Below are 23,240 nucleotides of genomic sequence, written 5' to 3'. Positions count from 1 at the left end.
GTTCAATGGTATTGACACGCTCATCGATGGTTGGTGCTGTGAAGTGTTTCGTTATGCTGTGCGACCCGGACATGATGGAGCAACCCCCCAAGCGGCAAGCCACAGTACTTGGAGCAGTTCGCTTCCCTATCCCAATTCGCTTCCACGTCAGTGAAATAAACATGGACAATGAAACCGTTAGAGTGTCAATGTTGAATGTCGATGGCCGAGCATTTCGTCTTTACAGACGAACGTCCTGCCAGTGTAACCTCGTACATGCGTACGAGGCTACTACGACGCCACAGACCCGGGAGTTACCGGTTTCGGACTCCCGACGTTTCTTACTTCCGTTCCGCTGGGACAGAGATCAGCTTGCATGTACTTATATACTCGCTCAGGCTCGCTCGTGTCTCTCAGGGCTCTCTCCCACCCCTCATCTCTCTCATAGCTAGGCTTCTGTCTGTACGTCAACAGAGACACTCTTTGCTTGTTTAGTTTCGCCGAGCGTCTCTCCCGGGCTCTGCTCTGGTTCTAGTGTTCCTCGACGCTGCGACCAGCTACATATCTTTAGCTCACACCACACCGCACACCTCACACTTCACCTTTTTCAATGCCTTGGAATTATAGCTGGCTATAACACAGTCCACATCGAGCTCCAGCAAAGGTTCACCGTACACGTTATGTTTTGATCGTGAACGCTCCACAGCGGTGGACGATTCATAATTAGGATTGAGTACTCGACGCATACAAAGCAGGTAGCTCGAACAACAGCAACAACAACAACAGATTAAATCAAACCATAAGCACAGACTACGTCAGAACATCACGACATCAAGACATCTACGCTTAATCCATGTTTTTCCAAGAAGTGATTCCTGTCACGAAGTCCATCTCTTCCACTATATTATCATGATCAACAAAGAAAACACGATCAGCAATCAGCAATCAGCATAGAGCATAAGGATAGGCAGGCACGGAAATAAGAAATAGACGTACGCGAAACGATCTTAGTCTTATACCAGAACTTATACCCAAAGTACAGGATGATGAATATGGGTATGGGCAGGTAGTTCGTGATGAACGACGCCGTGTCCCAGTTGCCTTTCAGGAATACACTCCAGTCGGCGAAGACGATGATCAGGAACGTCCACCTATCAAATCGAAACCCGTATCGTCAATCCACTGCCCCAAGATACGTCGATCATCAGGAGGAGAGAAGACTCACCCTAAGCCCCACCACGCGGCGTACGGCTGCAATGGGCTGTACCACGGCAAGTTCTTGTGCGATATTCCCTGAGCCTACGGAAGCATCAGCAACAACAAACGCATGTGATCAGCAGCTGTAAGTGGTTTGCGAGCATCGAAAGGGACGCACCTTCAATCCTTGACGGAAACGGATAGAAGTGAGGCAGATCCCGAACCAGTTGAACATGCCAGACACGGTGCTCATATTCGAGAAATACCCGAACACGGTCGACGAGTTCCCGGTGACTGTGGCCGCCACGTTAGATTATCGGCAAAATATGACCAGATAGATTGAAGAGGGGGATGAACGCACCGCCCATGTAGGCAAGGAAGCCAAGAGCAACGGAGAGTCCGATGGCGTAGATGGGCGTTCCGTACTTGTTAGTCCGCGCGAAGATCTTGGGGGCCTGGCCGATCGTGGCGAGACCGTACATCGCACGACTGGAGGTGTAGAGATCGGATGAACCGGCGGACCAGGCGGCAGCTGTGGCACACGCATATCTATTAGTGACAAGGAGCGTGAAAGCAGGCAGAAAGGTTAGAACATATACGTACTCAAGAAACAAGCATTTGCGATATGGGGGAGCACTTTGATTCCTGAAAGCTGGATGGCGATGACCCAGGGGGAGGACGCAGCCGTGCCGGTGCTCGTGGTCAACAGGTTGTTGTCGGAAGGGACGATCATGCCCAAGATCTAATGCGCGAGTCATTGTCAGTCGTGCCACTCACTACCGCACACCGTTCATTCCGTCGGACTTACGAAGACGCCGAGGCTGAATAATGCAAGTATGTATCAGCTCAGCTCCGTGCAAGCATTTCAGTGCAGTCGACTCGAAACTCACATGTAGAAAATGAGGATTCGGATCCAGATACCGCGAATGGCCTTGGGGATGTTCTTTGTCGGGTTCTGGATTTCAGCGGCGGTCATACCCAGAATTTCCGTACCGAGGTAGGCATAACCAGCGCCGATGAGGACAGACCACATGCCGAGGAAGCGACCCAGAGAGCCACCGATATCTGAAAGGAACATATGTTGAGAGCCGGCCGTAATTCGAAGAGAAAAAAAAATTACCATCGTATTGCACAAGGGGTCCTGGGTTATGCTACACGCCACACATAGTAAGAATAGATTCGACATCAGACGCACAACGGAAAACGCACCCAGTAGCGGAAACCGAGACGGTCATGGTCCGGTGCACCGCCCAAATCGATGACAAGACCGCAGATGATAAGCCCTGAGAAACGATGTCAGGTACAAAGTGGTGTGGGGTTGAGGGGACGCCACAGAGACTGAAACTAACCTACGATGGTGATGACTTTGACCGATGCAAACCAAAACTCGGCCTCTCCAAAGGCCCGCGTCCCCAAGAAGTTGATGGCAACAACAACGATACCGAATATGGTGATCCATAGCGCATTCTGTATTACAGCGCTCAGTAAGCATTCCGGATGGAGTGAAAAGAGTCGGAGTCGGAGCTTACATTTATTGAGCTATTCCAATCTGGTGATGTCAATAAACTCAGCCAAGGAACGTTTTCCAATGAGAGGAAGATGGCTCTCACAATTGACAAGAACCGCGGCAGCCGACAGCTCAGCAGGCAGAGTAACAACCCATGAATACCAATAATTCCATCTTCGCCCAGTCTATGAGTGCAAAATTCGGAGAGATGCAAGAAAAGACTCACCCCATGGCGAATGCCAATGCTGGGTCAACAAATCGTCCAGAGAGCGTTACCTGACCACCAGCGACCGGGAGCAAAGTGATCAACTCTCCGAGAGACAACATCATCGCGATACAGGCGGTCGACACGATGGCATAACCCAGCAACAAGCCCAAGGGCCCTCCATCCGCTAACGACGCTGCCGTACCCAAGAACAGACCTGATCAAGCGCGGAGGTGAGGTCATTACTCGAAGGAAGAGCCTCTATACGGTAAGGGGAATGAGAACGCACCGGTGCCGATGACACCACCAATTCTTCATCCAAGAAGCCAGCATTAGCATCAGTGAAACTCCCGAAAAAAAGGCATAACGTACGAAATCATCTGAGCATGTCGGTTCTTCAGTCCACGATGCAGCTCATTGGGGCCCAAAACTTCGCTGTCGGCGCCCTCGACATCGTGGCTAGTGGTCACGTCCGTCTTCTCGAAGTCGGAGGACGGCTTTTTCTCGATGGTGGTGGGGTCGCTCATTATGCCGGTGACAATGGCGGGGAGAAAGGAAGGTGGGGACGTGAGCCTTGTCGGCGTGTGCGCTATACTTAAGAGCTTGATGGAGCACACGACATCAGCCAGATAACGCTAGGCATCACATAGACAGAGTCCACTTTTTTCTGCGGCGCAAACAATTGATCCGGCTGGACCAAACAACTGCCGTCATGGCTTCACCGCCACCAATGTCTCGTTCGTGCCACGGCAAATGCAGGCAAATGGACATCACTTTTTTTAACTGGTTTTTTTCTAACTGGCACCCTCGACGGAGAGTACTTCACCCTCGTGAACCATATCGTACAGTACGAGCGAGTCTATGGCACGATAAATCCCACAAAATGTACCAGAAAATAGAACTGAGATTGAATAGCAAGTCGGAACGGTGGCGAGCTAGGCCGGGGCCACACCTGTCGCTTGCCTTGAGATCCTGTGCTGCGAACCATGCGGAATCCCAGGCACCATATCACGGCTCCACCAAAAAAGGTGTTCACTTGTACGCAGAGATAACGCGCCCTAACCTTGCCCGCGCCATCATTCTGAAAGTGCAGCGCTCGTGGAGGACCTTGCAGCCGCTTTCAGAACGAGAACTTAACCCCCGACGCCTTTGTCGTGAATTAATGTGGACAGACAAGTGCCTTATGGGGCAGCCTGCCATTTTCTTCATGCTCCGATATCTCTGCTCATCACACCGGAGCTGGCGCAGCGTCTCGCTGTTGTGAACCATATTGGATCAAGCTTCCGTCGGCGGAGTGTCATGACGCCGTGGTCTGTGAACTACTGAGTCGCAAAAAATGGGAATATTGTTCTATGTTGGCCTGCTATACTCCACCTCGTCTTGCCACCTTTTCTTGCCGTTGCAGCACTGCACCAGCCTTCCTCTTGATGTGTTTATGAGGTATATGTTTCCGTTCTCTTTTTTACGCCGATCTTCTCCTTCACTTGGTTCATGTCGCCGGAATCGCCCGTCATCCACGTGGCAACCACACAAGTGATTGGAGGTCAAGAATCGCGTGTTCCCGACAACGACAATGCCTCTGCCAATATGGACACCAGCAATGACACAACCCCTCTGGTAAGATTGATACTGCATTGTAATGTATGTGGTCTCATCCTTTATTTACAGGCACAAAACTCCTTCGATGTTCTCTCGATTGATAACCTGCTTTTTCAGTGTCGTTCAAGTCGACATTCCCGCTACTCTCAAGCGAAAGTCTATACCAGTGGAGTTGGTGGACATATTTCCCCATCCTGCGCTTGCTGATGACCTGGAGCCTTTCGTTGAAGAAGACGATGCCCAAGATGGTTCACCACTTCGTCGAGTGTCATGTCTGCCTCCTCCTACGCACGCGAAACTGTCTTTTTCGTTGTGCAACTTCGTCGGATCTGGTCGCTCTGGTGTCGTCTTTGAGGTCGTCGACCCCGTGATCGCCTCTGCAGATTCTGACTCATCTACGCCATCACCTACTGGCTATTTACTACCTCTTGTTGTCGAAGTCTCCAGGCAACTGCGTTGTCAGCCCGTCGTTCGTGAGGCCTGGTTCTATGAGGAGATGGAGTGCCTTCAGGGTATTGCGATCACACGATACTATGGCTGTTATGAGCTGAGATTACAGCAAGGATGGCGTGTTCATGCGTGGGACGACCCGCCGTGCCGCACTGACGACAAGAAATTCGATTATGTCCCCGACTTTCGTCAATATCCTGTATCGGCATTGCGCGAGACCGGTATAACACCTCACACTCTGTTGATGGATCTCGTCAAGGAGTATAGTTCTGTCTACGTCACTGTCTTAGAACGGCTAGGGCCTAAATTACCCACTGGCATCCAGACCCTCCGGACGTGCGGTACGTTTATTCGGTCTGGATTGTAGTCGTTTTATGTTGCTGACGACTAGCGTCTTGTATCTTTTGTAGACAGCGATGACATTCTCGGTGTATACGACAACGTCAGCGCCTTAGGCATTGAGCTCGCGGGCGATATGACCTGGGACAACATCCTCGCAGCGCCTCCCCTTCCCCTCGGCATCCCCAGCTTGAAATCGCGCTTCACGAACGGGACGCATGCCTGGCGTGCGATCGACTTTGAACGGGCTCAGAAGACGCCGTTGGCACTCCAGGCCGAACACAGCTGCTGGCTTGATAAGATATATTCGAACATTAGCTATTGGGGGCCCACTCCTACAGTCCTGCCCCAAGCCGTGACAGAGACTACAATGTCCGACGAGAATTATACAGCTGTGTTGTGATAACTTTGGACTTCATTTGCTGACCCGTACCTCTTTCTTTCCATTTTTTCTCCATACTTGCTCATCACCAACTGTTCGTGGATCTTCTGTTCCGATTCTTGTTTCATAATCAAGTCTTGTTATTTGTTGCTCCTAGTATCCCATCTTTGCCGGTGAAGTGCTCCTTAATCGAGTTCACCCTATTGATGCATTCTTAGTTGCGCGCGTCGTTCGTTAACGCCAACGTGGGCCGTCAGAAGTATGTATGATGCTAGACCTTGCCATCTAACTTAGGTCTTGTGGTTTGTCTTTCATACTAGTATTTCACCTTGCAGCACGCACACTCTTCTTGCACATCTGTCCCGTACGACTCCCTCAAACTCTGTGTAGCTGATATTGGCCTTTTCCTCAATCAAGGGAACAATAGGTCTCACGGACGGCATGCGCCGAATCGGGGCTACAAAAGCCACCACGCACCGCTTCTGTTTTTTTTTTTACAACGACCACGACATGGCTCCTCCAACCAAACCACAAATCCTTGTGAGCCTTTAATTATGTGGATGTCACTGCTATGTCGCTGACCGTTGCAAATACAGTCTCAGAATGCCTTCAGCACGATCGATATCAACAATCTTGTGTTTCGACGAGCAGACAACGATGACAGATCTCCGATCTCGTGTACTCTGGAGCGGATGTCAATCCCTCTCGACTTCGTGGGCATCTGCCCTGATCCAAAGATCTCGCAAATGCATCCCCGCCGGCCCCAGAGCGCGTATCAGACGAACACCCAGCGTCCACCATCTCAGCTCCCACCTTCAGGCCATTCCAGATTATCTTTCACACTAGGGAAGGTACTCGGGGCAGGTAACTCCGGAGTAATACACGAAGTCCTGGATCCCGTCGTGGAAGCTTCCGAGGAGGATTCCCCGCAAGCGGTAGGACATCTTCCTCCCTTAGTCGCTAAGATTGGCTGGTCGCATCGTTGTTATTCGATCGTACGCGAGGGTTGGTTCTATGAGGAGATGGAGTGTTTGCAAGGGGTAGCTATTCCTAGGTGCTATGGTTGCTTCGAGTTGAAGCTTCAGAAGGCCCTCCATATTGGTCCATGGGAAGACTCTGGCGATGAAATATTCGACTCACTCGACTTTATACCCGAGCACGAACACTATTCTCTGTCGGAAATGAACACCGTTGGCATCGCACCTCATCCTCTTTCCTTAGAGCTCATTCATACTCCTCATGATCGAGTATACATTCTGCTTTTGGAACGCATGGGTGACGAACTGTCCCCCGGCGTCAACCACCCTGAATCTGTTCGGTACGTCCATTTTGTTCTCGTGCCCTTCGTTCTGTTCCTGTGCCATGACACCAGTGAATTAATCTCCGAATGTTGTATACATAGGCTCGACATCAAGAGCGTATACGAGGATATCGCTCACGTTGGTGTGAGCCTTGCGCTGGACATCCGCTCGTGTAATATCCTCGCAGCTCCTGCGAGCAACCCAAATATTCCTGGTCCAGTGTCGCCGTTCACTCAACGTAGCCATGCATGGCGGATCGTCAATTTCGACCTCGCACTCAAAACGCCCTATACGCCGCGCACAATATTCAGCGATGCTAGGACGTGGATTGATAATATGTTTTACGGCCTTCGCCTCCTTCCTCGCCCTCGGATTAGGCGTCCTACGCCTTCAACTCGTTGAAGACCACTCATCCGTATTGCACTCCGAGGCTAGCTTCAGCTCATCGTGTGTAGATAAAATTTTCCAGTTGGTTGTTTCCTTTCTCGGAGCTCGTGGATATCTGGAAGCACGAGCGGCCCCTTCTTTTCCATCGTGAATATTATATTATTTGTTGAACTCATTAGAGCAAACGACTGTCGACTGGCTCCTTGTCACCACTCGTAACCACTGAATAGTCAAACAGAGAATGTGAATAACCGCACGTTTAATTTTCTACACACATAGACACCGTTTACGAAATTTATATGATCACAACCTTCTTTCAAATGTTTCTCGGTCTCATCATCGCCCAGAATGGCCCCTTCTCCACGGTAAAGTAATATTTACTCCTCAAATTGAATTAACCCCATGTTAGGCTGACACGGCGGCCACTTTGCGGCCACGTGCTCCACGTGTCAAAACTCCGCTTCAAACTGGAAGCAAGCGAAAGACTGTTGATAGCGGTTCTCTTCTCCTCTTCGTTCAACTTGAACATCCAATATGGAATCTCCCCGCAACTCCACGCTTTTAGTGCGTCAGTATCTTCGTATCTACGAATGCGCGTGCAACTGACATCCGATATCTTGCGTTAGCCACAGAATGCTTTCGATGCGGTCTCCATCGATGGCCTCTTATTTCGACGTCCTATACCCTACAGCGAAGAGCGCATACCGCTGCCTGCTTCCTTGAAACGCGCTGTCATACCTGACGACTTGGTCCATGCCTTCCCACACTCGAATATCGTCCCGTTTATCTCCACTCGCCCTCCTGAGGATTTCGAGCCCAACGGGCCCACCCCACGACCATCTTCTCAACTTCCCCCAGCGGGACACTCCGAATTATCCCTTTGTCTTGGAAGCGTGCTCGGCGCAGGTCGCTCTGGAGTGGTCTGTGAGGCCCACGTCACCCAACTCAAGGCCTCTGATTCAAGATCTGAATCACAACTTATGGGTAGTCTTCCTCCGCTGGTGGTTAAGGTCGGTCGCCGTAATCGGTGCCAGTCAATCGCCCGCGAAGCTTGGTTCTATGAGGAGATGGAGTGTCTTCAGGGTGTCGCGATTGCACGTTGCTATGGGTGCTTCGAAATGGAACTAGGGAAAGGTCAACGCGTTGCTCCGTTAGTCGATCACCCCGAGGACGACGCGTCCTACGACCACATACTCGAATTCGACGAATATCCCTACAAGGCCACCAGGGATGCGGGCATTTCCCCACATCCCTTTGCACACAAGCTTATTTTTTCACGTAACCGTCTTTTTGTTCTGATCTTGGAACGTCTCGGGGACCCACTGTCACTTGGTACCAGGATTTCGCAGGCCGATCAGTCAGTAGAATGCAGTCGATATATCCATTATGCTCTTGTCTGACCTTCTCCACTGTTGAATTTTCTCTCTACAGAGATGACATGATGGGCGTCATCGAGGACCTCGCAAGTTTGGGTGTCTCTCTGAATTTTGATATACGCTCCGACAATATCTTAGCTGCCCCTCTCGACACTCCATCGATGATCTCCCCGTACACCAAACATACCCATGCCTGGCGTGTCATCGACTTTGAGTTGGCTAGGAAATCGGCTTACACTCAAAACATCATTCTTAAAAATGACCGACCCTGGCTCAGACATGTTTTCTATACAGTTCCACTCTTTCGACCAAGCCCGCCTCCCACGCCACTCGCTACTACGCAGCTGGCGTCCGACCACAGCAGCACTTCCTGAACATGCATCTCCTGCCTCGCGTTCTATTTCTTGTATTGCTCCCATCATTTCTGAACAGTTTTCGTCACGAGCCTAGCATACTGTCTCGCTGTCATTCATATTTTGCGTATTACTTTTCAATGTCTTTTCCGTCCCTTTAACCTTCCTTTCTCATGGCAGTATTATTCACCCGAGGAAATGACCACACAGCTAAGGGGTATACGAGAACTGAGTGGTCTGTCAGATCATGAGAAAACACGTAGGGCATTTTGAGAGTATCTAATGAAAATTTGGAAATGCATGCCAACGGAGAAGGCGCTTGAACTTGGCTTGAACATCAGAGTTTTGCTTGCTTTGACCAACTCAGCATACCTTGAGCTCGAAAAGTCAATAATGAGCGTTACCGAGTTAACTCAGTCGTTGCCCAGTCACTTGGGAGAACAGCATCCTAATAGAAAGCTTTGGTAGCGGTAAATGTCGACTCGGACACGCCGGCCCTGGCCGAAGGGGACAAAAGAAATCGTGATCGTTCGAGCTCCGCTTGAATTGTGGCACTCATCACGGCGATCGGCGTGTTCCTGAGTTTCGTCTCTTGTCGTCCCTCGTACACAACTCGTACACAACTCGTACACAACGATATACCTTGCCAGTGTCTTGTTCTGTTCTGTCTAGTGCGGTTATCAAAATTCATCTCATGGAATGCAATATCAAAGAACCTATTGTAATATAAATTCCTTCATTGTTCTACCTCGCCAGTACCTCACTAATCATTGTACCTTTTGCTTCCCCAGGCGCAGAACTCTTTCGATGCGATCATCATTGAAGGTTTACTCTACGGCAGAGATAATGGAAACGCCGTATCCACTAGCCCTGGTGTACCAGCTACCCTTGAACGCATCTCAATACCCATCGACCTAGTCGATATATTTCCCCATCCTGAGATCGCTGACCTCTTAGAACAAGACGATCCAGAAAATTATGAACCGGGCGGTCCACCACCACGTCGACCATCTCAGCTCCCTCCAGCCGGGAACGACACACTCACTTTACGCCTAGGCAAGATGATCGGCTTTGGCCGTACTGGAATCATTTACGAGGCTCTCGATACTCGTTTATCCTCCCCCGATGTTACTCCTGGACATATCCCACCTCTGGTGGTAAAGATCGCTCGTAGAAAGCGTTGCCAGTCCCTCGTGAGAGAGGCTTGGTTTTACGAGGAGATGGAGTGTATTCAGGGAGTGGCGATTCCGAGGTATTATGGCTGTTTCAAGCTGAACCTCGAGAGGGGGTCACGTGTTCATCCATGGAACGACCCGCGCTGCTATTCTCCCGACACCGACCCTGATTACTGCCCGGATTTCGTCCAGTACCCGGACGACTCTCTCCTCCAATCTGGCATCTCCCCTCATCCGCTCTTGGAGGAGCTTATCTTGGAGACCAATGCCGTTTATGTCACCGTCCTCGAACGTCTGGGTCCTGAACTTCGCCCCGGCGTCAACCATCCTCTCCATGTCCAGTCCGCCTCTTTCTCATCTCCCGTTTCGTGTATTGAGTACTGACCGTGTTCGACATTTTAGGGAAGACATCAAGGGCGTCTACGATAACATCAGTGCCTTAGGCATTGCTGTCTACGATGACATGTGTCGCGAGAATATTCTCCAGGCTCCCGTCTCTCCGCCTGGCCTACCAAGCTTGAAATCTCCCTTCACGAACCGAACGCATGCTTACCGAGTAGTCGATTTCGAATGGGCTGAGAAGACGCCATTGACGCGTAGGTGCATGTATCTCGACCATGAGTCCTGGCTTTTCAATATGTTTGCGTGCATCATGTACTGGAATGCCCCCTTCACTCCTCCGCCCAGTCCTTCAAAAAGCCAGTTGTCCCTTCCGCTCTCGTAGTTGAGTGGTCCTCTAGATTTCCTCTCACAATCCCCTTCTGTTCCCTCTGCACTTAATTTGCTTTCCAAATAATCCCTTCCTCGTCTTTGCTCTTGATATTTGAATGCAATTGTTGTTTCTGTGTTTCGAACCACTTCCATGTCGAGGGTCGACCCACCAGGGCTTAACGCCGATGGCCAGCTCTATCCCTCAAACTCAAACTCCAGAATAGACTCGACGATGCTGGTTACCATTAACCGATCAGGGCAGAGGATACTCCTTTGACTCGCAGTACTTCGACCGCGAACCTTGGCACTTAAACATGTTCGCGTGCATTATGTACTGGGATTTTCCGCTCCCTTCTCCGTTCGATCCTCTTGGGAAACCAGAGATCCAAGGCCTATATTTTTTGAATCAATTTCTTAGAGTATCCTTTCGTTCGCTTTTGGTCTGTCATAGTAACAAAAGTCCGCTCTAGAAAGTATGATAACCTTGGAGCGTACATATACTGCCAGATCCCTTGCATACCAAACTGAACGTATTCGCGTACAGTCTTGGCTAAAACAACCCGCCATGATCAACAATAAGCTACAACGTCCAACTCAAACCTCCCTCGGCTTCATCACCCCCCAAAGCGGACCCTTCTGTACAGTAAAATACTCTTTAATAGACCTCTCAAACTCGACAGGGTCATGCTGAGGAGCGGCTGTGGTCTCGAACTCCAGCATAAGTCGGGCCAAAGAGTATCGCACCATCAACAACCCCAGATTCTTGCCCGCGCAGTTGAAAGGTCCGTAAGAGAACGGGAGGAAGGCAGCTCGGTGGAAGGCTTCTTCTTCGTCGGGCTTGAGCCACCGTTCAGGTCTCCATAACTCGGGAGACGGTGAGAAGTATCGCTTGTCGCGCATCATGAGGCCTTGCGGGATGCCAACGAGAGTGCCGGCAGGTATATCTAACACGTTCAATAGAGTATATCAATATGGACATCGAAAGGAGAAAGACGGTCGCCTCACATTGACCGCACAGGGTGGCGCCACCTGCGGGAACGATACGCTGAGAACGACCAGGGATGGGAGGGCGCAGACGAAATGTCTCGTTTACGACGGCGTGGAGGACTAGCATATCTTCGAGATCGAAGTCACCGTGACCACGATAGTAGGAATCGACTTCATCACGCAGACGCTAGCATACAGCACTATATAATCAGCACTTGTGCTCAGATAGAGTCTGTGATAATGACGGCGTACCTGAGCCCAATCAGGATGCTGAGAGAGGAACTCGAATATAAATGTTAATGTTGAGCCAGATGTGTCGGAACCTGGCTCCGAGAGCAATCACCATTACCATCATTTTCACGGGTATATGTAAAGGAAGTGCTCGCCAGCAATGATCATTGCTCGAACTTCTGCATCTAGATCCTTCATCGTCATGCTCTGGTGAAGCTGCCCGTCCTCCTGTACGAAGTGCGAGAAAAGATCCGGTCGGGATTGACCACGTTCAAAGCGTTTCAAAGTCGCAGCCATGCTACGACAAAGAGCAGGTTCAAGATTAATTATGACAACAACAAAAAGGAACACATACGAGACAGCCTCGATCTCAATTTGTTCTTTTCCCAGTGGTAGCCAGTGCAAAATGGGAATGATCCAGGGTATCTCGGCAACGAAGCTAAGATGGACGATCTCAGCCCCCGCGGTGAAGAAAGGGGTACCGGGACTCACGCAAGCGCATACATCGCTTTTCCGATGAAGGAAAAGTATGTATGATCTTTGCTGTCGTCAATCATGCCGAAGGACTGGGCAAAGCTGACCTCGCCCATGATATCGAAAACAAGATTGTCTGTATCATGGAATGAGCCAGTCGTAGAGTAAGACGAGAGACAGTATGCAACGCACTCATTGTACGGCGAAGATCTTGCACGGCATGTTCGCTGTATTCGTTGCGTAGACGATCACAAAGGCGACCGAGGCAATCCTTGATGAAGACTTGATACTCCTTCATGGCTGCGCCTATTAAAGCAGGAAGGTCAACGCAAGAGGAGTGGCGGGAAAGAAGCAGATACCCACTTGTCATTGCCTTGTCCCAGTATTTCCTCCTCTGAGAGTGCGCGCCGACCGCTTTGAGAGCATGAACTGAGATACCACCCTTATTGGCGAAGACACTGTCGAACCTGTTATTTGTGGTGAGCATGGCAGTGAGAAAGGTAAGCGACGAAGACGCACCATGGACCCTTGATCATTTTGCCTTTCGAGCTCAGAATTGACTCCATATCGTCCAAGGCGAAGATTGTCAGCTCATTAGGACCGATTCGAACAATATCCCCATATTGTTCGTTCAGGGACTGCATGACCTGAGGCATGTTTCCTTTCGTCGAGTGATAGAGATACCAAAACTTAGAGACAGCCGCCATAGTAGGTCCAGGAAAGTGCTGCAAAGGCGAGAAGAAGACCCGATAAACGGTCATAGATGCGTATAAACTGGCGGCAAACGAGGCGGACGTGGCACCAGTCAAAAGAATAGACTCTAGAATCGACCGTTGCGCCAGGAGAAAAGAGATGAATAAGCTGAGAACTGCGATTGACAAGACCGTCAGAAGAGGCACGATGTGGGGCTCGCGAAAGCGGAAGAAAGCATGGATGACCTGTAAGGCAATAAACAGATGATGACGAACACATTCACGAGTCAGGACGCACCAATCCTGCGAACGCGCTCCATGCAAGGATGTTTGTAGCAAGGTCAAAGCTCAAATGCGCGAGCATAGTGATGCGTTGTGGTTTTACTAGTTGTGTCGGGATTTCGAAGAAATTGCTGTAGCCTCTGGGGAAAGTCCTGAGAGAGCGCTACTGAGAGCTTAAGTACTATGTCTTAGAGCCGTGCTTTCATAAACGGACGTCTAACAGCATTTAGAGAAGCAGACACGAAGACACCCTAGTATCAAGATCGAAGCGGGATAGCCACGAACAAGATAGCGCGCTATGAGAGGGAATCGGGTGCTGGAGTCCGCGATAGCCACTATGACGGCTTATCCACCATAACGATCCGAGGGAAGCACGAAGAAAGAGGTGGTCTTACTGCATGCATGAGAGCATTCCCCGACTTACCTACCTATTTGACCAGGCGCAAACGCAAAAAACTCCGTCCAAATCGAGCTAGTCTGGGTACCTAGAAGCTGTGCACCACTCCCAGATGTTTCATTTCATGCTTCTTGTGGATTGGAGGGTCACGCCTGACGAAGTTCGCGGAGAATCGTCAGCGAATACCGCTTGAGGCGCGTCGCGCAAGTAAGGTCAAAGTCCAGAGAAGGAAAAGAATTCCGCGTTTGGCATTGGAATCCAAGATCCTCGCAAGTTTGACGACTTCAAGGTGATGATGGTCTCCTATATGTGTCAAGGCATGTAGATGGCGTGGTGTATGAGAACGGTCCAGTAGGGCAAAAGTGTAAAGAAGGACGTAGAACAGGAAATCAATGAACGAACGAGAGCGGAAGATGCCGGTGGAATGAGGTACCGAGGCATTGGCGTTGTCGCCACACACTATTCAACATTCAGAAGCTTGCATATTTTATCTGACAACCAGGGGGGAAATAGAGGATAGGACCATGCAAAAAACTCAGCTATAACACACAGTCGCATCCGCTGCCCAGAATATCCATTGGACAAAGCCATCGGCTCTACTCAAACAGCGCACTGTGCTCTGATTCAACAATGCTGGCAAGTCACTTTCAAAAATCCCAGACCTTCAGTATCCCATTGGCCAGCTCATTTCCTTGAAGTCAATACATACCAAGTTAAGATTCCTAAGGATACTCAACATCCCTAACGCTCTCGTTAAGCATGAGCTCCTTCGTCCACGGAGTCTTCAAAGCCAGCCCGAAATCGGTGAGACGCCAACCATGAATGCAGCCTATGAATGGCGAGGGAAGGCTGGGATCCCAGGTGGGCTAGAAGGAGCGCGTAGTATATTATTTGGCTGTATGTCATCTTTTAGGAGGACTCTGAGATTGGATACGTATTCGAATAGGGATAAAACGTCGTCTCTGAGAGTACACAGATAGAGACTGTGAGCGAGTCTCCCTCAAGACATAGGAAGATGATACCTACTTCGCCGCCTCGAAGTCCAACACCAGGCATAATTTCTATATCACGGAAACTGCAGAATCAACATGCTGAACTCAAACCCCAATTCGGACCCACACGCCTCAGACGGTATCCTCGACGAGAAGCTAACTCAATCAGAAGAGGACGAGACACCTGTCGTATGCCTGGAACGTGGAAGATGACGAAGCCCGTCAAGCATGATCTTGACCCAAGAACGACTCTCTTTGAATACGAGTTCCTTCGTCCATGGCGTCTTCAAGGCCAACCCGAAATCGATGACGCGCCAGTTATGGGTGCGACCGGTGAAAGGCGAGGGAAGGCTCGGTATCCCTGGGGGGCATTGCGGCGCGGACAAAATATTGCTAGATCGTACGTCGTCCGTTAAGAAGATGCCGAGGTTAGCCACATCCTCGTATACGGATAAGATATCGTCCCTGGGAGGTAACAGTCGAAAAACGAAACATTGGTTAGTGAATACAGAGTGAATGAAATGCGAGAACACATACTTTTCTGCTGAATACGACACGCCGTCCTCGAGCTCATGCCCACAGCGTTCCATCAAGAGTACGTATAGGGATTTGCGTTCAATAACAAGCCTCGGCAACATAGGATGCGGGAACCATCCGGCGTCATGACAGACCTCGGGAATGAACTTCTCAAACTCGGGGAGAACGTCCCAAGACCTCTCGGATTCGAAAGTCGCGAATCTAGGGTCCTCCCAGGGACCAACACGACACCCCTTGGAAAGCTTCAGCTCGAAGCAACCATAACACCTCGGAATCGCCACTCCTTGCAAACACTCCATCTCCTCGTAGAACCATCCCTCACGAACGATGGACTGACAACGATCCTGCCGGCCTATCTTGGCGACCAGTGGTGGCAAAGGAACGGAAGGTGCGTCTGAGTCTGAGTCTCTCAGGCAAGGATCGAGGACCTCGAAGACGATGCCTGATCGTCCGGCACCCAGGGACCGTCCCAGGGAAAATGATAGCGTGGAATGGCCTGGGGGAGGTAGGGTCGATGGGGGTCGAGGTATAGGTCCTCCTGGCTCATAGCAACCTTCTGCGCGACGAGTGACTACACGTGCGACATCAGGATGCGGACAGGCATCGATGAAATTCGGAGGGATCGTCATCCGTTGGAGGGTGGCAGGAACTTGTAGCCGAGGGTCTTCGAGCCCCATGCCAGTGCTCCGGAATACAAGGTCATTGGTCGTGATTGCGCTAATTGCGTATTGTGGCTTCATGGGATGGAAGAGTGTAAGTGTATAGTAGAATATAATCGTGCATGGTGATAGTACCTACCAAAAGAGTTGGTGGAGGGAGGCTCCCTGCATCGCTCATGATGATGGTGGATCGTCGACACGAATGCTTCGAGTTTCGGGGAATCGGGCACCCTTATATCTCCGCATATTGCCGGCCTTTTGTCTTTGTTACTTACCTTTTTATGGAGAGAGTTCGATAGCATCCAGATAGGCCCCGGAAGCTTGGGTCAAAAATCAAAGTGCATAGCCAGGATAAGAGACCCAAGGCCGACTTTCCGAGGCTGAGACAGGTTGAAACGAGATTTAGTGCCTCAAGCACTTGTATTACTTACACGGACGATTTCACCTATAGTAGCTCGAAGTCCACTAGAGGGGTATCGACGAATATATTCAGCACGTACAAAGCGCCACTCTTCCGGTCGAGCACTGAGATCACAAATACAAACCCCCCACATCATCCCTCTCTAAAATCACTTCAACAGCTTCCTTACACTCGTCTCCATCCAAAGTTTCGCATACTCGCGATGCAAGAACGGGAAGTACCAAGGCAGAATCCCGGCAGTCTTTCCTCCAGGCGTAGAGTTGAAGAAGAAACTCTTCATATGGAACGTCGCATACCCCTCGTCCTTATCGACGTCCACCTCCATGGAGAATAGACCGTCGCTCGGACGAAGACCCTGCTTCGCGGGCGTATCGCCACACCGAACAACGACCTATTCAATCCACAACAACCAAAAGAGACCAAAATCAACATCCTCGTGACTCAAATATATCGAACAAGCAACAAACAACCAGCAGATAAAATAAAATGAAAACATATAAAATACGTACCCTTCCAGGCGTCCTCTCCACCACCTCGAAATGATCCGCAATCCTCGTCCCGACCTCATATCCACTCTTCCCAAGAACCTCCCTGTCCCAAAGATGCTCTGCCCTCCCCTCCAACGCCCTTCCCTCCTTCTCCAACTTCTTCCTCTGATACTCAAACCCCCACCCGCTCCACACGCCCGCACAGAACCTCCTCGTCAACTCCTCCTGATCCGTAGTCTGCAGCTTCGAAAGCGGGACCTTTCGCAGACAGTGGTCCTGGAGCGCGGGTGGGTTATTGTTCGGGTTGCGGGAACGCAAGGGGTTGGAGAGCGTGAGGAAGGAGGCGGTCGTGCTGTCGAAGGGGACGAAGGTCGTGTTGTGGGTGTAGAGTTTCCAAGTACCTGCAAAAAGGGCGGCGCTGGCGCCGGTGAAGGTGGCAAGGCCTTTGAGGCCTTTGAGGATGGGCATGGTGAGTGGTAAGAGGCGAGAGAGCTGCCTGAGAGTGAATCCCCACTTATATGATGAACGCGGGGCTCGGGATCTGTTCCGAGCCGATAGTACATGTACCAGGCGCTAAACCCCATTCGGTGCCACACAATACGTACCTCTCCCTAAACTCAGAGCACACGACCTGTGCCATTCAGATTGTTGAACAGACATCGAGAACAACGGGCGACAGGGATACAGGTAGGAAGTACGGCGTGATATTGTGGCAGGAACGGTGGTAGAGGATCGTAACAATGAACATCATTTAAACAGCGAGCGAGAACAGCAAGGGGAGGTAAATAACTCGTATGTATCCGGAAAGACTTCGTGATGGAGGGACAAATAGCGTTAGGGCGAGAGGAGAGGAAGTGGAGAGGTATGTGTATGATTTAGTGAGCTGGTGTACATTGAACTGGACTACGGTGATTCTATTAAATAGTAAGACGGTGAAGAGGCGGGGGAGGGATATGACAGGAAGATGGAATGAAGTGAACTGTCCGTGGAAAGAGGCTGGGGAAGAGTACAACGAGGTCCGAGTACTTCTATGGCACAGCGAGGGTCCAGAGGGGGCCAAATCGCAGACTTGTCTGGATGCGGACGGTGGAGACCAGGAGCAGCAGGAAACCGCACACTTAAGCATCCATTGGCGAGTTCCACTTCCACCTGTCCTCGTTGTATCCCGCCGCCGTGTCCTCGAGCAAGATCTCGTTCCTCTTCGAGACGTATACGGTCTTGTCTGTCACCTTCTGCCTCAACGTAGGAATCGTCTCCGCGTCGATGGGGTTCTCAAGCAACTCAGACAAGTCCTCGACAGCCTTCTCCAAGTCCCTATTGATCCCAACAGACACCATATTAGTAAACCCATATATTGAGGCAGGTCGAATAAGGGGAGTGGAGGAAATTGAAGACGCACCTCTGGTTGTCCTCGAACAACTCTTTCTCGTTGCCCTTCTCAAGGTAATAAGCCATAGCATACGTCCATTTCAACGTAGTCCTACACTTCTCCACCTCGTCCACCGCCTTCTTCATGAACTGAACCTCGATCCAGGTCAATTCCGTGCTGATCTGCATCTCCTCCATCTTCTTCTCCGTCTTGGCGTAGAGCTCAACGGAGAGCTTGGCGGATTGCTCGTGGTTGGCCCAACGGTTGTAGTACTGCATTATCGTAAGCGAAACCGTAAGCATGCGCGTTTGTAGATATATGGATGAAAGAGGAAGACGTACGTGGAGGTAACGTTCGAGAGAAGCGCGAGACTTAGACTGAGCGTCACGAGCGTCGACGCCAGCTTTCTCGTCGTAGCGGTTGCAAGAGTACCAAGCAGTGCCATGCTCAGACCAAGGGCCCATGCACACCCAGCAGAACTCATACTTGCACTTCTTGCAAGTCATGTGGCTGCAAACAAAGTGGACCAAGATCAGCGAACCCATAATAAACACGGTGAGGACAGGAAAGTAGACGTACTTGCAACCCCCATTCTTCTCGATCGTGCTCTGACACTTGCTACACTCCTTCGTATTACTCTTGATCCAATTCGCCGTCTCCGAATCGTCCCTGCACTTCTGCAACCACATCTTCGCCACCGCACAAAGCACCGGCCTATGATCACCCTCCACCGAACACCCAAAGCAGAACCTATGCCTCGGATCCGCACCGCACGTCACCGTCGGCACGAGACTCAACAGCGAGCTCTTCGTCGCCGCGGACGGACAGGACACGGTGTGCGTACAGGACGGGTAGGGGCAGAACTTCAAGTTCGGGTTGCACGAGACGAAGTGGCGGATGAGGAGATCTTGGAAGCGAGACCAGGTGCCTTTGGGGTCTGCAACGGCATCGGATGATTCTAGGGCTCGACGGACGAAGGTATCGGGAGCGACGACGGAGCAGGCTTCGGCCATGCAGGTAATGCGGTGTTCGCCTTCCGAGCGAATCTTGCTCTCGACGTAAGCGCCCCAGCACCCGGCACAGAAACTGTGTTCACATGCGAGAGCGAGCGTGTCGGTCTGGGTGTCATCGAAGCAGATGGGGCAAACGAAGGGTTCGGATTCGACTGGAGGAGCGGACGACTTCTTCGATAGCGGAGTGGCAGGTTTGGAAGATCGTGTGACGCGACGGTTGGAGCGTTCGGGGCCTGGGGAGGGGGATTTGGCTGGTGGTGGAGCAGGGGTAATGCCGGCGGCGATAGAGATCGCTGAGGAGTTGTCGAGATATTTGTCGATGAGTCGGTCTTTGTTCCAGTCGATGTACCGCAAAAGTAGAGAAGCTGTATCGGACTGCCACGGTATAGATCAGTTACTGATTATAAATGAGGCCACAAAAGAATAGAGGAACGAGAATGCTTGCGATATGACGATGCGGACAAACTAATTGTAACTATACGTCGACTGCTTCATGGATCAGCGCATTGCCAATCCGTATGAATACAGGTCAAATGTCAGCTGAAAAGCTAAGTATTGTCTGGATGATGCTCTCCAAATGAAGAAGCGATGAGAGCAGCTCCTGGAAGGCAGTCTCAGCTGATGACTCCCGAGTCCCGTAGTCACGTCACGAAACGTCAATGGGCCGTCCCCAACACAGTGTTGACGAGTAGCATATGCTCGCGCCTGCAACCATGCTCGAGATATGATGGATCACGAATGACGCAGTTATAAAAATAAGAAAAACCCAAAGCGCCATTCTGGGAACAATAGCGGGATGACTTTGTGATCTTGCCCAGCGAGTGCCATAAATCTTCCGATGGTTGTGCAGGTTCGAGCCAAGGGAGACGAGTAGTCGCCGATGGACCAGTGCTGTATGTGGTAGGCCATGCGGACGAGGTAGTCAGCCGCTACCATCGGTGCAGCCGCTTAGCACCAAGCACGCGACAAGATCGCGCACGTCGCGGGACAAAGCACCACCAAGCCATCAGAAAGAAAGAAGTAAAGACCACTCACATTGACGCCAAACAACGAGACGATATGGTCCATATCGGCCTTCATGAGGCCCTCGACCGCCTGTTGGGTGAAATCGTCGTACTCGACTTCATATGCCTTCTTCTTTCCCTTCTGTGGCAACTTGATCTCCTCATTGAATGCGTCCAACTCCATATCGTCAGCCTCAGACGATGCTGAACCTATGTTTCCGTCCGCACCAAAACCATCCGACGAAAAGACATGTCAGCACTCACGAACCGCGGCATGTTCGGTGTTGGTGAAGTAGCGCCGTGGAGACAGGGACTCACCATCCTCATCTCCTTCTCTCATCTCCTCGTCCTCATCGTAGTACTCGTTGTCCTCGTCGGAGAATTCGTAGTCGCTCGACATCGTCGGTAGTGGTGAGGGTGTTGTGGGTACTGAATGTGTTGAGCTGGTGGTGGTTCGTGAGGAAGGGCTGATTCAGTCGCTCGTGAGTCGTGAGGCGCGGGTCATGTTCGGGCAGGCGGGACCGGCCGGAAGGAGCCGACAGCTTTCCTTTCTTGAACTCAGACAGGCGCTCACGCTGACTCGACCGAATGTCGGCCAAAGAAATACGTTTTCTGAGTTCGACGGAGCGAAATATAAAGCTCGAATTACAAAGCATGGTACAAAGAGCCGAATTGAGCATTCAGTCCGGTCTCGATGAGCAACGCGATCTAAAGACAAGAGGAACGAGAGTAGAGCATTGAGAAATAAAAGACGAACGGAAAGCAAAATAATAGGGATCGGAAGACATCATAGGTACAAGTGTACCTTGGGTAGGAATCATCTCAATGATTGTCTACGCGGAGCTTCAGTCAGAGTCCTCATCGAAACCATCCGGGGAGGACCCGCGACTGTCACTAGACGGGCACCACTCATACGGAATCTTCCCGAACATACTTCCAAGCTCCTGATTATGCTCTGCATCCGTGATCCAGCGCAGATACGGCGTCTTGAATGCTTGACCGAAGCCAATAGCTCGCCATGCGTGCGTCCTATTGGTGTAAGGAGAGACCTGGGAGGGGATCCCTGGCGGTGATGTTGGCGCTTGAAGAATGTTTTCGCGGGCAACGGAGGAATTGAGGTGGACACCTAGACTAGAAATGTTGGTGAACAGGGAATGAATATCGTCTCTGTCGATGAATAATTAGTATGAATACAGTTTGAGAACAGTAATGGAGGCGAATGACGTACCGTACTTCCTCTTCGTGGTCTATCCCGGGAGCGAGCTCAGGCCCAAGACGCTCGAAGATAGTGACATGCAAACGATCACGAGCGGCAATGAGTTCGGTCAACGTCGGATGAGGTTCAACCCCCGTCTCTAAGAGTGCCTCCTCAGGGTACTCCGAGAAGTCGATGAGCTCCTCAAAGTCATTGTCATAATCGGTGCAATTCCGCAAGCACGGTTCGACGATAGTCCCGCGCGGTACCTTTAACTCAAAACAGCCGTAACATCTGGGAACAGCTATCCCTTGAATAGGTTCCATGTCTTCGTAGAACCAAGCCTCGCGCACCATAGATGCAGAGCGATTGAGTCGTCCCACCTTCACCACGAGAGGGGGGAGATAGCCAGTGGGCACGTTGTCGTCGGACCCATCGGGATGCGTAATACTGAGAGCGATGGCTTCATATACGATGCCCGTCATTCCGTCACCGATCTTTTCTCCGAGTTTGATGCGCAAAGTAGCAGAGGGGAAAGATGGGAGTTGTGAGTGTTGCAGTTTGGGTGTGCCGTTAGGCTCGAGGTCCGATGCTGGTCGAACAACTACGTGCTCAGGGTCCCTTAACAGAGGATGAGGGAAAGTATCGATGAGATTTGGAGGAATATGGAGGCGCGAAAGGGTAGCAGAGAAGGTGGTAAGATCCTTGTCGCCTCTTCGGCGAAGAAGATCATCTATTTGGAGTGTAGAGAACATATTTCGAGACTGCATTGTGAAGTTCAGTCGGTCATCAGATGGAAAATGATGACAGAGAATACGAAAACTGACCATCAGGTTAGAGAAGTCGGGGTCGCTCACAGTAGACATTCGCTATCGGGGGAGAGTAAGCGCAGGTAGGGCGAAAGTAAAGACATCGATTGCGGAAGTCCGTCGAGCTTTTTGTACAAGATCGGACCGGAAAGTTCCGCATGGAGACCGGTCTGATGGCTGCCATGTTGAACAACTCCCCTTGCGCCGTTTCCTTTGTGCGCTGCCGTACTGTACTTTTTCGCGCACAAGTTCGTGTCCCGTGTCCCATGGGTGCCGCGAACGAACTTGTGCCACGGGACAGTCCCACCCCATTGACGTGCACTGAACTTGTAAATGGGACATACCAAAATTTGACGAAAACTTGACAAATATTTGAGAATATATTTTAGGGTCCTAAATTGACCTCAGGAAGGCCCCTAAGACACAATTTGGGCCAGATTTTGCTACTAGGTGAGCTCCCCCATCCAAATGCAGAGCATAAGTGGCTGTTGAGCGGTCATGAAAGGTCGTATCCCTGAAAAAGCGTCCATGTTCACGAACATCGTCCCTTATCCCGATCTGCGTGCGAACCGGGACACGAATGGATTATGTCAGCTCGGCAACGGCCGAGGGGCGGTGGCGCGAACTTGTGCGCGAAAAAGTACAGTATTCGGCGGACCACTGGGGTCTTGGCATTTTGGGCCCTCCTTCAAGGAGGAATTGTGACAAAATATAATCCAGACCTAGAAA

General features: G+C 50.9%; 9 protein-coding genes across 9 annotated transcripts; 3 read left to right on the top strand and 6 right to left on the bottom strand.

Moving 5' to 3' along the window:
* Positions 1-662: 662 nt before the first annotated feature.
* Positions 663-3,488, bottom strand: STEHIDRAFT_125332 (amino acid transporter). The gene is made up of 16 exons (XM_007309674.1): positions 3,261-3,488; positions 3,178-3,200; positions 2,910-3,105; positions 2,787-2,857; positions 2,706-2,725; positions 2,526-2,643; positions 2,386-2,459; positions 2,297-2,327; positions 2,067-2,241; positions 1,985-1,997; positions 1,780-1,918; positions 1,538-1,708; positions 1,355-1,470; positions 1,205-1,278; positions 976-1,130; positions 663-878 (listed from the first exon to the last, which is right to left on the bottom strand). Exons 1-16 carry the CDS (start codon positions 3,413-3,415, stop codon positions 826-828), a joined length of 1,584 nt encoding a protein of 527 aa, XP_007309736.1. The 5' UTR covers positions 3,416-3,488; the 3' UTR covers positions 663-825.
* A 973-nt stretch (positions 3,489-4,461) lies between these two features.
* On the top strand, positions 4,462-5,679 carry STEHIDRAFT_115225 (uncharacterized protein; the record flags this gene model as incomplete). The annotated part of the gene is made up of 3 exons (XM_007309673.1): positions 4,462-4,505; positions 4,605-5,278; positions 5,348-5,679. The coding sequence occupies 3 exons, from the start codon at positions 4,462-4,464 to the stop codon at positions 5,677-5,679; spliced, it is 1,050 nt and encodes a 349-aa protein (XP_007309735.1).
* A 489-nt stretch (positions 5,680-6,168) lies between these two features.
* STEHIDRAFT_162051 (uncharacterized protein) lies at positions 6,169-7,361 on the top strand (the record flags this gene model as incomplete). The annotated part of the gene is made up of 3 exons (XM_007309672.1): positions 6,169-6,198; positions 6,255-6,976; positions 7,061-7,361. 3 exons carry the CDS (start codon positions 6,169-6,171, stop codon positions 7,359-7,361), a joined length of 1,053 nt encoding a protein of 350 aa, XP_007309734.1.
* Positions 7,362-10,278: 2,917 nt separating this feature from the next.
* On the top strand, positions 10,279-10,996 carry STEHIDRAFT_150114 (uncharacterized protein). The gene has a single exon (XM_007309671.1). It carries the CDS (start codon positions 10,516-10,518, stop codon positions 10,972-10,974), a length of 459 nt encoding a protein of 152 aa, XP_007309733.1. The 5' UTR covers positions 10,279-10,515; the 3' UTR covers positions 10,975-10,996.
* A 559-nt stretch (positions 10,997-11,555) lies between these two features.
* On the bottom strand, positions 11,556-13,709 carry STEHIDRAFT_162049 (cytochrome P450; the record flags this gene model as incomplete). Its single annotated transcript, XM_007309670.1, has 10 exons — positions 11,556-11,905; positions 11,967-12,135; positions 12,201-12,218; positions 12,357-12,477; positions 12,535-12,618; positions 12,672-12,789; positions 12,846-12,959; positions 13,017-13,120; positions 13,173-13,591; positions 13,644-13,709. 10 exons carry the CDS (start codon positions 13,707-13,709, stop codon positions 11,556-11,558), a joined length of 1,563 nt encoding a protein of 520 aa, XP_007309732.1.
* A 1,355-nt stretch (positions 13,710-15,064) lies between these two features.
* On the bottom strand, positions 15,065-16,390 carry STEHIDRAFT_172094 (uncharacterized protein; the record flags this gene model as incomplete). The annotated part of the gene is made up of 3 exons (XM_007309669.1): positions 15,065-15,481; positions 15,554-16,287; positions 16,352-16,390. 3 exons carry the CDS (start codon positions 16,388-16,390, stop codon positions 15,178-15,180), a joined length of 1,077 nt encoding a protein of 358 aa, XP_007309731.1. The 3' UTR covers positions 15,065-15,177.
* A 63-nt stretch (positions 16,391-16,453) lies between these two features.
* STEHIDRAFT_150113 (uncharacterized protein) lies at positions 16,454-17,595 on the bottom strand. The gene is made up of 2 exons (XM_007309668.1): positions 17,143-17,595; positions 16,454-17,024 (listed from the first exon to the last, which is right to left on the bottom strand). The coding sequence occupies exons 1-2, from the start codon at positions 17,587-17,589 to the stop codon at positions 16,782-16,784; spliced, it is 690 nt and encodes a 229-aa protein (XP_007309730.1). The 5' UTR covers positions 17,590-17,595; the 3' UTR covers positions 16,454-16,781.
* Positions 17,596-17,818: 223 nt separating this feature from the next.
* On the bottom strand, positions 17,819-20,907 carry STEHIDRAFT_172092 (uncharacterized protein; the record flags this gene model as incomplete). The annotated part of the gene is made up of 6 exons (XM_007309667.1): positions 17,819-18,435; positions 18,521-18,762; positions 18,832-19,000; positions 19,070-19,878; positions 20,539-20,717; positions 20,772-20,907. The coding sequence occupies 6 exons, from the start codon at positions 20,905-20,907 to the stop codon at positions 18,240-18,242; spliced, it is 1,731 nt and encodes a 576-aa protein (XP_007309729.1). The 3' UTR covers positions 17,819-18,239.
* Positions 20,908-21,352: 445 nt separating this feature from the next.
* STEHIDRAFT_162045 (uncharacterized protein) lies at positions 21,353-22,568 on the bottom strand (the record flags this gene model as incomplete). Its single annotated transcript, XM_007309666.1, has 3 exons — positions 21,353-21,674; positions 21,736-22,466; positions 22,530-22,568. The coding sequence occupies 3 exons, from the start codon at positions 22,566-22,568 to the stop codon at positions 21,353-21,355; spliced, it is 1,092 nt and encodes a 363-aa protein (XP_007309728.1).
* Positions 22,569-23,240: the final 672 nt, after the last annotated feature.

Source organism: Stereum hirsutum (assembly GCF_000264905.1).
Source record: "Stereum hirsutum FP-91666 SS1 unplaced genomic scaffold STEHIscaffold_18, whole genome shotgun sequence".
In the NCBI taxonomy this organism is placed as follows: Eukaryota; Fungi; Basidiomycota; class Agaricomycetes; order Russulales; family Stereaceae; genus Stereum; species Stereum hirsutum.
The sequence above is the reverse complement of the archived record's forward strand: the minus strand, read 5'-3'. Positions and strand labels throughout refer to the sequence as shown.

Coding starts and splice junctions, on each gene's coding strand:
- STEHIDRAFT_150113 (XM_007309668.1), bottom strand. CDS start 17,589: ATGCCCATCCTCAAAGGCCTCAAAGGCCTTGCCACCTTCACCGGCGCC. Junction 17,025..17,142: donor TGGAGAGGACGCCTGGAAGG/GTACGTATTTTA, acceptor TGGATTGAATAG/GTCGTTGTTCGGTGTGGCGA.
- STEHIDRAFT_125332 (XM_007309674.1), bottom strand. CDS start 3,415: ATGAGCGACCCCACCACCATCGAGAAAAAGCCGTCCTCCGACTTCGAG. Junction 2,328..2,385: donor GTCTCGGTTTCCGCTACTGG/GTGCGTTTTCCG, acceptor TGTGGCGTGTAG/CATAACCCAGGACCCCTTGT. Junction 1,471..1,537: donor CTTCCTTGCCTACATGGGCG/GTGCGTTCATCC, acceptor TGGCGGCCACAG/TCACCGGGAACTCGTCGACC.
- STEHIDRAFT_150114 (XM_007309671.1), top strand. CDS start 10,516: ATGCCGTTTATGTCACCGTCCTCGAACGTCTGGGTCCTGAACTTCGCC.